This window comes from Falco rusticolus, chromosome 1, assembly GCF_015220075.1.
Source record: "Falco rusticolus isolate bFalRus1 chromosome 1, bFalRus1.pri, whole genome shotgun sequence".
NCBI classification, from domain to species: Eukaryota; Metazoa; Chordata; class Aves; order Falconiformes; family Falconidae; genus Falco; species Falco rusticolus.
The window spans coordinates 14058584-14070497 of record NC_051187.1 but is presented as its reverse complement, the minus strand read 5'-3'; the positions used below and the strand labels follow the sequence as shown (position 1 = coordinate 14070497).

At 44.7% G+C, this 11914-nt stretch overlaps 2 protein-coding genes across 2 annotated transcripts; one reads left to right on the top strand and one right to left on the bottom strand.

The window, feature by feature from the left end:
- The first annotated feature begins 3185 nt into the window (after positions 1–3185).
- On the top strand, positions 3186–8668 carry MED31 (mediator complex subunit 31). The gene is made up of 5 exons (XM_037400897.1): positions 3186–3351; positions 3992–4153; positions 6210–6287; positions 6944–7040; positions 7789–8668. Exons 1-5 carry the CDS (start codon positions 3186–3188, stop codon positions 7979–7981), a joined length of 696 nt encoding a protein of 231 aa, XP_037256794.1. The 3' UTR covers positions 7982–8668.
- Positions 8669–9190: 522 nt separating this feature from the next.
- On the bottom strand, positions 9191–11489 carry TXNDC17 (thioredoxin domain containing 17). Its single transcript, XM_037411072.1, has 4 exons — positions 11306–11489; positions 10480–10561; positions 10100–10175; positions 9191–9485 (listed from the first exon to the last, which is right to left on the bottom strand). Exons 1-4 carry the CDS (start codon positions 11445–11447, stop codon positions 9417–9419), a joined length of 369 nt encoding a protein of 122 aa, XP_037266969.1. The 5' UTR covers positions 11448–11489; the 3' UTR covers positions 9191–9416.
- Positions 11490–11914: the final 425 nt, after the last annotated feature.

Sequence of the window (11914 nt, the reverse complement as noted above, 5' to 3'; positions counted from 1 at the left end):
TGTCAGTTACAAGTATCCAGTGTGGAAAACGCTACAGGTGACTGAGATAGACAACTTTAATTCCAAGATAATGGTTTCTACCCTTAAGCCCTCAGAAGCAACTCTGAATTAAGATGTAGATGTGAACAGGTGAGATCTTCATCTACATGAGGTATTTTGTTATCAATCTGAAATGGAAACTCCAAAGAATTAAGTGTCTCTATAACATCTCAAACGTTAAAGGAGAGACCTCTTTTTGGCAAGATAGAGGATATATTATTTAATATTTTAAAAAAGGCTGAAGATCTGTGTGGCAGTTGGAAAAAGAGCTTGAAATCCAGTCACTGAGATTAAACAATTGATGACAGTAGAAACATGTTATTTTCTGGACCTGGAAAGACCTTTCAGTATCCTGGTGTCTGTGGTTTTCCTAAATACAGCATTTACAAAGAAATGTCACAAACCTGATTTTATTGATACTTAGCTACTATCTGTAATTACTACTGCAGCCAAGTGTCATTTTTTGAATGCAGTTTTCAACTTGCAACAGCTTAATTTAGTTAAGGTAGAAAACATTATCTCATCTGTTTCTGTTTGTTAGATAATACATCTGTGTTTTATATATAAATCCACTATAATTTTAGCATACTCTGCCAAAATGTCTCAGAAAAAAATAAAGTCCCAGAAACAGCTTCTAGACCTACAACAGCAGCTATGGTAACCTAGTCCCTATAAAAGGAGAAACTGAGGCAGCAATGTTGTTCTGGTTTCACAACAATATGGAGAGTTCCTGGCTCATTGTCATATATGTTAACACTTATACCCTGAAAGTTTGACTCAATTGGTACTTAAAAGCAGAAAAAAAGATTCCGATTTTTCCTAGAGAACGTTCTTAGTTATTATACTATGATCCTGACTTTCAATTTTGTTCCTAGTTTTGATGGCCAAGAACTGAAATGTTCGACTTAACTCTGGCAAGCCTACATAGTAATTTATTCCTGTGACCAATCCTTTCTTGGGATTCTCTCCTCTGAAGTCAGTCTTGGGAGAGAAATCACATTCCAGAATAGCAATGCAGACACGTGGGATCTGTTTGATCTCTGCTTTTAGCCCAAAGTCTGTGTTTACTGGGGAGTGACTTGTTATGTTTTGATATAGTAATGGTAGTATTCCACAACCACTAAAACCTTGCCTAAAAAAAGCAACCCTATTTTATTAAGAAAAACTATGCCTGAATTCTTTTTAGATGGCTTTTTGTAACCAAATTCCCAGGGAAAAAAAAGCCATACTGCATTGGAAAAGATAGATAATTACATAGAAAATTGCTAACTCAGACACTGAAAATAAATAAATTTTTCAATTTCAAAAAATTTCAAGTTCAAAAAATAATATTTAAAAAAAAAAAAGAAAAAGGAAAAAAATCAGTCAGGTTTCAGGTAAATCTATATACAGCGTACTGTTGAACAAGTGCCCAGTAATGCAATTTTAGCAGTGTACCTAAGCTAGCTTGACAGTGCTAAACCATTCGGGCTTTTGTTCCAGCCAAGTTCTGAAAACTGAGTATGTAACACCAGGCAGAACTGCAACCTCTGGAATAAATTTACAGCCTCAGTAGCTGGGCTCCTCTCCATTGTGCTGATGCAACAGCGCAGTTCTGCTCTGCACTCTTGTAGCATTTGTTTATTAACTGGTTTCACTCTGATACAATTTTTTTGATGAATGAATAATTAAGTGCAGAGGTTGACTGAAATCTACTTGGCTCATTGTAAGGTTGCTATGAAAAACAAGACAAAGCCCAGGCTCAGATCTCTGTCCAATATGCAGAAAGAAAGAAAAAAATCAAAACCTAGTTTAGTATTTCAGGGTTGAGTCTCTCCTTTCTATTTCCTTAAGCTCTGGAAGTAATCAACAGTGGCTTGTCTTAGCATAAAGTTAAAATGAATGTTCTGCAAATAAAAACATATGATCATCCTCTTTTTATCCTTTCCAGTTCAAGCATTTATCTGTCTATCTGGGGGAAAAAAGTATAATGAGAACATTGACCCCAAAGCTACTTTGTAATGGAATTGGAACCAAATTGCCTATGTGGTAAAAGCTGCCTTACATGACAGAACAAATTATTAGTCCAACACTAATTTTCTTCAACAGGTTGTTTACTCACATAGGACGTCATTAAATCTGTGACGTTAGAACATGAACCATTCAGATCTGGAACAGAAGGTCTTCCTGAGACACCTGGAGAATTGATGACTCACTAATGGCACCAATGATAAAATTGCAAATTCAAAGATCAATGGCAAAAAAGAGCGCTTCAGGCCACATCGCTGCCTCCCAGAAGAGCAACAGTGCCGGGTAAGTAGAATGAAAACCCCAGTCCTGAGATATTCATTGTGGGTTTAAGGCAGACTGCTTTCTAGGTAAAGACTGTCTAGAGACAAACCCTCCTACAGTTCTGCTGAGAGGGGGCTTTAGCGTCACCTCAGCTAGAGTTTTAGACATTATAAAACCTCCACAGAAAGAAATTGCAGGAAACCATTTTCGTATGTTCTGCTGTTCATGGATTTACGTGGCTTATTCTCAGTTCTGTTGGTGCATCCTAGCTCTAATAAAGTGATTTTAAAAACCACTTACATAGAATTCTAACTTAAACTGGTTTGTAGAGTTGGAAAAGCAGTAAAGAAATGTCAAATAATCATTTCTGCTTGATTTGTTTTATATCATAATCACCAAATTGCTTACTGAAATAAGTAGTTCTTAAGGCTTTTCCTCCAAGCGAGTTTGCAGTGTCTCAGGCCAAACCGATTCCACCTTTGGAAGAGACTTCTGCACCCATTTTATAAGTCCATCATGTTAATCTACCAGTCTCCTCCAGAAATTCCATTGCTGACGCTTCAGGGCAGTACAGAACTCTTGACAAATGCATCCTTAAAATGTCCTCCTTACTCATCTGCCAGAGGATTGATCACATGGCTCGTTAATAATACCTGGATAACACTGACCAAACTCTAACCTTTCTGGCCATGTTACCGTCAGGAGGAGTGTTCTTTTCCTGGTTAGGAAACAGGCCTCTCAAACGCAGCTGCGAGGGTGGTGCAGTGCCCTGCCTGCCGCGCCGGCCTGGTGGGACCGCGTGGCACAGGCTGCCTGACGGACTGCTCGGCAGGACCGCGTGGCACAGGCCACGGGCAGCTGCCCGGCGGGACCGCATGGCGCAGGCCGCCTTGCCCCGGTGGCAGCAGCTGGCACTTTTGGAGCCTGCTATGCAGAGGTGCCAAGGAACATTTCCAGAGGTTCGTTTGTTTTGCTTGCGAAGTTTTCATAGTGAAGTGCTGGATGTAACACTGAACTTTGGTCGATTAAAAATACACCAGAGTTTGTACTTTGGTTTTTGAGCACTTTGAATTTGGTTCCTGCTGCTTATAAAGTTTGAAGCGAGCTGCAGCAGCCCACAGGACAGCAGAGCGCCTTGAAAAGGGAGGAATTTTTCCCATACAATGTTCAGTTGGAGTTTTTATTTGGATAGTGAAATCTCCGGATGTTCTTTCCAACTACTGCTATTACATGCCCTGCCACTTTCAAACCATCAGGAGCCGTTCCCGCGTCTCCAGCAGCAAATGGATGGTGCCCGTTACACGCAGCAACGTGGATCCCCATGTATCTTCCCCGCAGGTCTCTGTGCGGTGCCGTAATGGGGAACGTGCCCCCCCGGCAGCGGTGGCTGCTCCCCTCCTGGACCCGGTGGGACCACCGTTTAGGAAACTGAACATGTGGCACGACCAGCGCCGGGCATGTCACACCAGCACCGAACAGCGGCCGCAGAACTAGGCAGCCTGCCCGCGCCCTGCTGCCAGCGGCGGAACGCAACCCCCACCGAAACCCTCCGCCGCGGGAGAACCCCGGGCGGGCCGCCCGCCCCGCCCCGCCCCGCCCCGCCCCGCCCCGCCCCGCCCCGCCCCGCCCCGCCCCGCCCCGCCCCGCGCGCGCACCCCGCCCCGCGGGTGGTGGCGCCGAGCGAGGAGGCGCGGCCCGGCCCGCTGCCAGGCACCCGGCGCCGCCTTCCCAGAGTGCTTCAGTGCTGGGGTCCGCCGGGCTTCCGCCCGCCGGCAGCGCCCGTCCGCGGCGCCATCTTGTGCTTGGGCGAGTCGCGCAGCGCGGCGGGTCGCTATGGAGTCAGGTGAGGGGTGCCGGTTGCCGCTGGCTCCCGGGCACTCGGAGTCCGGCGGGACCGCGCGGCGAGGGGCGGGCAGGCCGAGTGCCTGCGGCCCGGGGAAAGGCCGCACGGGAGCCGGGGCCGGCCGGTGCTCGGCGAACTCTGAGCCCGCCTCCTCCTCCTCGGCTGCTCGGGCCCGCTCTGGCACCGCGTTTGCTCCGTTGCCGGTGCCCACGACCCTCAGCCTCCCGCGGGCCGTGGGAGGTGGCGGGAGGGCATCGGAGGGCGCATGGTGCTCTACCGCTAAATCCTGCTTTCCCAGAACTGTTAGGGAGCTTTGGCCACGGGTGATGCCCCGATCTCATGTTTAATACTTGCTGTGATTCAGGAATCGGAGTTGCAAATTCGGGGGCGCAAGGGCTTCCAGTCAGTCCCGGTCTGTCCTTCATCTTTATTCCTGTGGAAAGCATTGGTTTTCTCGGTTCTCCACGTAGTTGCTTTGTAGGAAAAGGAAGGTGTGTTTAGATGGAGCCCTCTCTGAAGCAGGTGTCTCCTAGCGCTGGGGCCCCAGCTGGGAACCGAAGGTTGGCCGGGCAGTCCTGTGGCTTAGTGGTCCCCAGTGGCAGCGACAGGCCTCTGAGACCTGCAACCCTGGCTCCTGTCAGTAAGGGTTTGCTATGTGCTCATTATGGTTATGAAAAAGAAAAAAAAAATTAAAATGAAGATACCTTGATGGTATGATTCTAAAAATTAGAAAGTCAGTTGATTCTTTATTCCTTGCTTTTGGTACAGTAGCCCCCAGCTTGTATAATCACAGGCATAAATGCAGAAATGAATTTCTCATGACCACTGCTAATCAGGCAAAAACTGTCAGTACCCAGCTCTGATTTGGTATTAGGTTCTAGGAAGTAGGCTGTTCTGCATTTCAGTGTTCAAGATGGGACTGTTGGGCAGAATTTCAGAATAGCTCATACTCAAAGGAATCTTTGGAGGTCATCTAGCCCAATGCCCTGCTCAGACTGGATCGGATTACTCAGGACCTTGTCTAGTAAGGCCATCGTTATCTTCCAAGGATGGGGATTCCACAGCCTCTCCGGGCAACATGTTCCTATGATCACCTTCACAGTAAAAAAAAAAAAGCCAACCAAACCAAACCACCGCCCCCATGCCCGATAAACCCCCAAACATGTCTAAAAGGAATTTCCTGGATTTCAGTTTGTGCCCATTGCCTTTTGTCTTTTCTCTGGGCACCACTGAGAAGAGTTTGATTCTGTCTTCATTCCTTCACAGCACATATTTATAGACATTGATAAGGTTACGCCACCCCAGGTGTTGGACTTGACATTTCAATTTGTTGAACTGAATGAGATTCCTGTTGGCCCACTCCTCCAGCCTTTTGAGGTCCCTCTGAATTGGCTGCACAGCCTTCCTGTGCTTTAGCCACTCCTCACAGTTACATGTGAGCTATGGACTTGCTGTGTGTGCAGGCAGTCACATCATCTAGGTCATACAGATGTCAAACAGCACTGTATCCCGTATCAGCCCCAGTGGCACACCATTAGTGATTAGTGGACATTGTACTGTGGGAACACTGCAGTATTCCTACTGGTGTACTATATGAAGAATAAGTTTCTGAAGAAAATAACTGTGCTACCTTGTACTACTTTTAAAGATAGGCACAACTATTTCAGTGGGCTGTTCACAATTCCCATATTCTTACCACCTTAATTTTCCCTGTGCAAATATTCCAGGCTTCTTGCTCTTCCCTTTTCCTTTACTCTAAACAAAGTGTCAGTGGGCTTTCCTCCATTCTTTGCACTTGCTTGACAGTAAAAAACCCAAACACAAACCAACCAAACAAAAAAAAAAAAAACCCAAACCCCAGCATGTTTATTAATGCAGGCCCAACAGTGATTCACATAATGAAGGCTTTGCTAAATCAGTCCATGTGTATTATGGGTAGTTACTGCTTTTCCTTCTGTTTTAAACACATTACCTCTATATGTATGGCTCAAACTAAGAAAATTACTTTCAAATCTATTGTGTCAGTCTGATTCTTACTGTTTTTCTCGTGTATCAGATGATACAGGAAATCGACTTCGGTTCCAGCTGGAGTTAGAGTTTGTTCAATGCCTGGCAAATCCAAATTACCTCAACTGTGAGTACTTGAAAGGAAATATCAGGATCCTGAGAAATTAATACAGTTTAATGGTGTTTATTATTACTGGTCATGTTACAGGGAGAGGGCCAAACAAAGAAAAGGCAATGGGTCTTTCACAGAATGAAGGTAGTCTGTAAATAATTTGTCTAGATTTCTAATTGCTCGTGTTTTATTGTTTCAAATGAAAAAAAAAAAAAGCATGTCTAGCAGAGAAGTTCAAGTCTGTAGTTAAAAAGTAATGTCAAGTTAACACCACTCCTTTATCTGAAAACAGAATTTTACTAATGTTAATAATAGTTTCAAGTAGTGTACTTAATTCCCTGTCAATTTTAATACTACAGTCAAAGTTTCCGCTTTCAAAAAGCTGTTCTCTTCCTTGCTGTTGTATGAAGGATACGTACACACTGTAAGGGAGGTGGGGCTAATTTATTATGTCTAGTACGTTGACATAAAAATATATTTTTTTCCTTGTGGTTTTTTAGTTTTGAATTATCTAAACTTGATTGTAATGGTAAAGTTTTGACTAAAGTGCCCCTTTTTTGTATAGTTTTATAAAAAATAGATATGTATGTATTTTGTATAGTTTTCTTCCTTTGGCAGATTTTTTTCACACATCTGTAACTGACAATTCCTTGTTGGTCGTTTTATTTCAGTTCTTGCACAAAGAGGCTACTTCAAAGACAAAGCTTTCGTAAATTATCTTAAATATTTACTTTATTGGAAAGAACCTGAATATGCAAAATACCTAAAGTAAGTGTTAAAATCACTTAGGCTTCTGCATTTTAATGATTTGATGTTTTATTTTCTGTTATTTACTGTACAGCAGCATGTCACTGTTTGATTTCTGCCTGTAATCTTACCTTTGTCCTCCCCACTGTATTTATATGCAGCTTTATTTTCCTGTTTCCAACAGTCCAGATGTAGCAATAGACAAAATTATAAAACTGGTCTTTCATGAGTTGTACATGGAATCTTCCTTTTGCAGCCTTTATCTGCACTCTACTTTTTGTTTAAAATAAAACTACTGAAGATTATGGTACAGAACTACTTCAGTTAGGCCCAGTAAGTAGATTTTAAGTGTAATTTTGCATTGTTGATGGTTACACGAAACAAAGGATGACTTTGCATTTTTGTGAGAGCACAAACTACTTCAAATTTTGGGAAAACAGTTCTTTGTTATGTTCTTTACAAGAGCTCTGGAAACAGATATTGTAGTTGTTAGGTATTTGCGTTAGTAAAATCTAGCCATTAGAAAAGCTACTCCAAGCAAGCATGCCTATGCCTTTATAAACTGTTACTGGACTCCTTGTTTCCTAGCCTAATACTGAAGTTACTAAGTTACAGCGTGGTGGAATATGTACAGTCTTAAGCGGTTTGATGCTTGAGTAAAGCACATACATGATAAAAACAAAAAAGCGAACTGCAGAATTATTGGATGCTCAAGTTTTAGTGTACCTTATAAAAACTTCTATTAAAGCAATGTTTATTTTTAATCCAGGTATCCTCAGTGTTTGCATATGTTAGAGCTGCTCCAATATGAACATTTCCGCAAAGAACTGGTAAATGCTCAGTGTGCTAAATTTATTGATGAGCAACAGATTCTTCACTGGCAGCACTATTCACGGAAAAGAATGCGTCTCCAGCAAGCACTGGCAGAGCAGCAGCAACAAAACAACACCTCTGTAAAATGAAAAACACATGGAAGAGTGATCATAAGGTGTACTTTGTGTCAGCTGAAGTATTTACAAGAGAGGAACAAACCCTTTTGTAGGTTTGGCTCTGGGTGTGTGTATGCTTTAATTTTTGATTTATCAAGTGACGGGACTGTTTGGTGGGTTTTTTTTCTTTCATCAACTTTTTTAGAGATACAAGACTGATAACTACATCTGCAATTTATTTTGTGGCATGGACAATTTTGTAAGAGCATTACTTACAGCAGTTATTGATGCCTCTTGATTTTGAAAACATGTTACTTAGTGACATTTAAGTCTTTAACAGAAAGCGTAGCTCAGAAGTCTGTTCTCAGGAGGCATTTTCCCTGGAGAATAATGATGTGTTTCAAAGTACGGCCAAGAACTCCCTCATGTACTCCTTTTTACAGCTGCAGGATGAGCAAAGTTGAAGTGGTGATACCGTACAAAATCTAAATTGTGGATTTTTGCCTTGAAACCAAGCTGAGCTATTACTTGTCATTTCTGTTTACGTGGTAGTCGTTGCTGGGAGTCTTACAGAGTTTTCCTTACAGCGTGTTTTACAGAAAGAAATCAAAGTGATGAGACAAGGACTGCAGGTGACAAATAATAATAACCTTTGCAAATACTCAACAGAAGGAAACAGGCTGTAGCAGTATCTAGTCCATTAAAGTCAGCTTACTTTAATCTTGGTTTTCTGCCAGTGAAATAGCGGCTGCTCTTAAGCTTCTCTGCAGTACATGTACTGAAAACAATTTGTGTTACAAAAAAAAAAGGTGTAAATGCTTGCATTATAGGAGAAGCATTTGCCCTTTATTCCTGTATAGCTTTAATGTTAAGAACACAGATCTTGGCAGCTGTCAGGGATGTAATTTTCACATTTTAGATTGTATTCATGCTGCATTCATGGTGTGTTTCATATCCCGGTAGGAGCAGGTACCACAGCTGTTCACATTCAACATGTAATCGCTGACACTGTCAGCCCTCAACTTATCATAGACTGAACAGGTAAGCCGTTAAACATCTTTGGCATCGAAGATTTATCTTAACAGCTTCAGCAGTTATGTGAAGTCAGATTTAGGAAGATTAAGGAGGTTTTTCCCATTTCTCTTATATGCACCCACCCCCCACTATTAAAGGTATAACTTTGCAGTTAAGTCTCCAGTAATTGCAGGCTGCTTTCTCAGGTTATAACATGAGCTCAGTTACTTTGAAAAGAGACTTTGCAAACTCAAGTTTATTTGAATGTGAAAGATACATTTTTTTGTTGCAAGATTTTAGTGTAAGGTTTGGACCTAGAATTTAATTACATTCATCTTGACAAGTCAGAAGTAATTAACCATGAAAGTTTTTAAAAAAGGTTAAAGATTCCTCGCAAGGATACTGCAAATAACTTGAGATTAACATCTTCGTAAATGATTAACTACTGGAGGACTTAGTCTTCAGTAAACAACATACGCACAAGCTCTGCTTTAAAACATTCTTCTTCAACCAGCTTCTGAGGCTGAAAGAAAAGATGGTTTAGGGGCAATTCAAAAACGTGTTTTAGACTAGAGCCGTTTGAACATACTAACATTAGTCATACTGCAGCATTTTTTTTTCTGGGAAGGGGAGGAGCAGTGTGCGGAGCAAGCAAGGGTAAGAATCATTAAAAAAGGCCTGAGGATTTTCTGGCCTTGGAAGAAGCATTTCTAAGTAACTGCTAATTTAAATAACATGCACAAGTTAAAGCTTGAGCTGTAGTCTGTTTGAAGAATACACTGCATATAACTTGTTTCACTCCCATAATTAAACATTTGGATTTTTATTTTACATTTGAGGAGCTGCAATTCAGGAAGCTTAACAGTATGTTGCTAAGAATTTTCTCTACTCCTCAACCACACCATGCTGAGTGTACATATTATAGATAAAATTACACAGGAAGCAGAGTGGTTCACCCTTCAGGAGCCATTCATGGCAGGAAGAGTACATGGGTAGGAGCAGAAGAGCTGTTGCTAATTGTCTGCTGTTTTTAAACAAGAGGGTATCAGAACACATGGGTTGCATTCATTCATAGCCATAAGCTCCTGCCTGTTTCCCACCTGAATGTATATCTAGAACATATAATAAATGACTTACTGTTCCATATTTAAGTAGTGTAGGTACTCCTGTTAGTTTCAAGTTCTTCCTGAATTCATTGTTGGGATCTTTCCAGCTGTTTGGGAAGAAGCAGTTAAGCACAGCTTGTAGTGGTGCAGCTTGAAGTTAGCCTGTTAAAATTCCTTCAAAAGGATGATTCAGTGGTCTTTGCCTAGCACCTCCCCAACCCACTTGTCGGAACAAGCATGCAGATGGTTCATATTGGGGATGGTATATACCTCAAAACTCAAATAAATAAACAAACTGCTTCATTCCTTGCAGAAAAGGACAGTTCAGTCAGTTGTTCCAACATGGTAACTAAAGTCCTGTCCAGGAATAGCAAAGTTCTATCAGTTGTTGGCATTAAAACAGTTACTTACTAGGCTCTGTCTCCTACTAGGCAGTAGATGAATACAGACTCATCAGGCATGTTATGAAGTTCCTTCCTCACAACTGGTTCAGCTAGAGAGTAATTTTAAAATCTGTTAGTAGTCAGTACTTTTACAGCGCTACAGAATCACACCACAGACCTACTCTGAGCAGCAAGGCTGCTAATGAACGTTCTGTCTGCTTCAGGTAGAGATGTGTATTTTGTTTCATCTGGTCAGCCACAAGCTTTGCAGAATTTACTGCATGCTCAACACTGAAGGGACTTGTCTTTGAGTAAAGGCCAATTTCTGCTTTAACAAGAAAAACAACCAGTCTCCTGTCTGAAAGCCTATCGGAACAGCAGTAAGCGGCTGCCGTATGCACTCTGGCGGGTATCATCCAGAAAGTTCTGTGTTTTCTGAGGAGCTACCTTCACCTTTTCCGGCCAGGCAGTGACTGCTAGGTCGCTTCTGCCTCTCGACACGCCACCCGCGCGAGAACTAACCGATCCTAAGGTCCGCGCCGGGCTGTCGGCTGGGCCTTTGCGCCAGACTCCGCTAACAAGCCGGTGCGATGCGCGCTGTTCCGCGCCGCGCGGCCCGCGGTCCCCGCCGATGGGGGCCGGGTAGGGAGGGGCACGGCGGGCGGCCGCCCTGCGCCAGCCGTGGGAGGGGAAGGGCACCCGCGGCCTCCGGCCCGAGCGGCAGGTGGGCAGCGCGGACCCCGGGTGGTGCAGCCGCTGCCGGGAGGCCCCGCGAGGGCCAAGGGCGCAAGGCGCTCCCCGCCGCCGGCCGCGCTGCCTCTGTGCCCGCTGAGCCGCCCCGGCGCGCCCCTCACCCCTCACGCAGTCCGGGCACCAGCTCCTGCCCTCGGCATCCTTGTCGCCGCAGAAGAGCGCGAAGATGGGCCGGCCGTGATAGCGCTGCGCCGTCTGCGCGAACTCGGGGTACCCGCGGACCTGCTTCTCCTCCCAGCCCATGGCGGCAGCGGGGACGGGAAGGGCGGGGCCGCCCCGCCCCGCCTGCGCCCCCGTCGCGCCCCGTAGCTCCGTGCCACTTCCCGGTGGCCTCTGCGGCGGCGGTTGCCATGGTCGGGTTTGAACGGTAGGTCCCGGCGCGGGCGCGGGGCGTACCTCTCCCTCCTTCACCCTGGGGCCGGTCTCGGTCTCGCCCGCCGTGCCCTGAGGGCGATGCGGGGGAGAAGCGGCCGCCGCGGGCTGTCGCCGACAGGGCTGGGCTGCGGGGGCGCCCCTCGCGTCGCGACCCGCAGAAGCGGGCGGGCAGGGCCGCCCCGGCAATGTCAGGCCGGACGGGAGTCCCTGTGGCTGAGCTAAGGAGTAGGGACAACGCCCGTACTTCAGTCGCGATCGAGTTTTAGCAGCGCTATTTAATTCCTAGAGGAAGGAGGCACTTCGCTTCTGTTTTAAATCCTTCTCTGTGAAGCAGT

What these genes read in the sequence shown, in the direction of transcription:
- MED31 (XM_037400897.1), top strand. Translation starts at nt 3,186, where the DNA reads ATGGCGCAGGCCGCCTTGCCCCGGTGGCAGCAGCTGGCACTTTTGGAG. An exon ending in GCGGGTCGCTATGGAGTCAG is followed by an intron (nt 4,154 to 6,209) that starts GTGAGGGGTGCC and finishes CTCGTGTATCAG; the next exon opens with ATGATACAGGAAATCGACTT. An exon ending in GAATATGCAAAATACCTAAA is followed by an intron (nt 7,041 to 7,788) that starts GTAAGTGTTAAA and finishes TTTTTAATCCAG; the next exon opens with GTATCCTCAGTGTTTGCATA.
- TXNDC17 (XM_037411072.1), bottom strand. Translation starts at nt 11,447, where the DNA reads ATGGGCTGGGAGGAGAAGCAGGTCCGCGGGTACCCCGAGTTCGCGCAG. An exon ending in GTGCCCGGACTGCGTGAGGG is followed by an intron (nt 10,562 to 11,305) that starts GTGAGGGGCGCG and finishes ATTACTCTCTAG; the next exon opens with CTGAACCAGTTGTGAGGAAG. An exon ending in CTAGTAGGAGACAGAGCCTA is followed by an intron (nt 10,176 to 10,479) that starts GTAAGTAACTGT and finishes CTTCCCAAACAG; the next exon opens with CTGGAAAGATCCCAACAATG.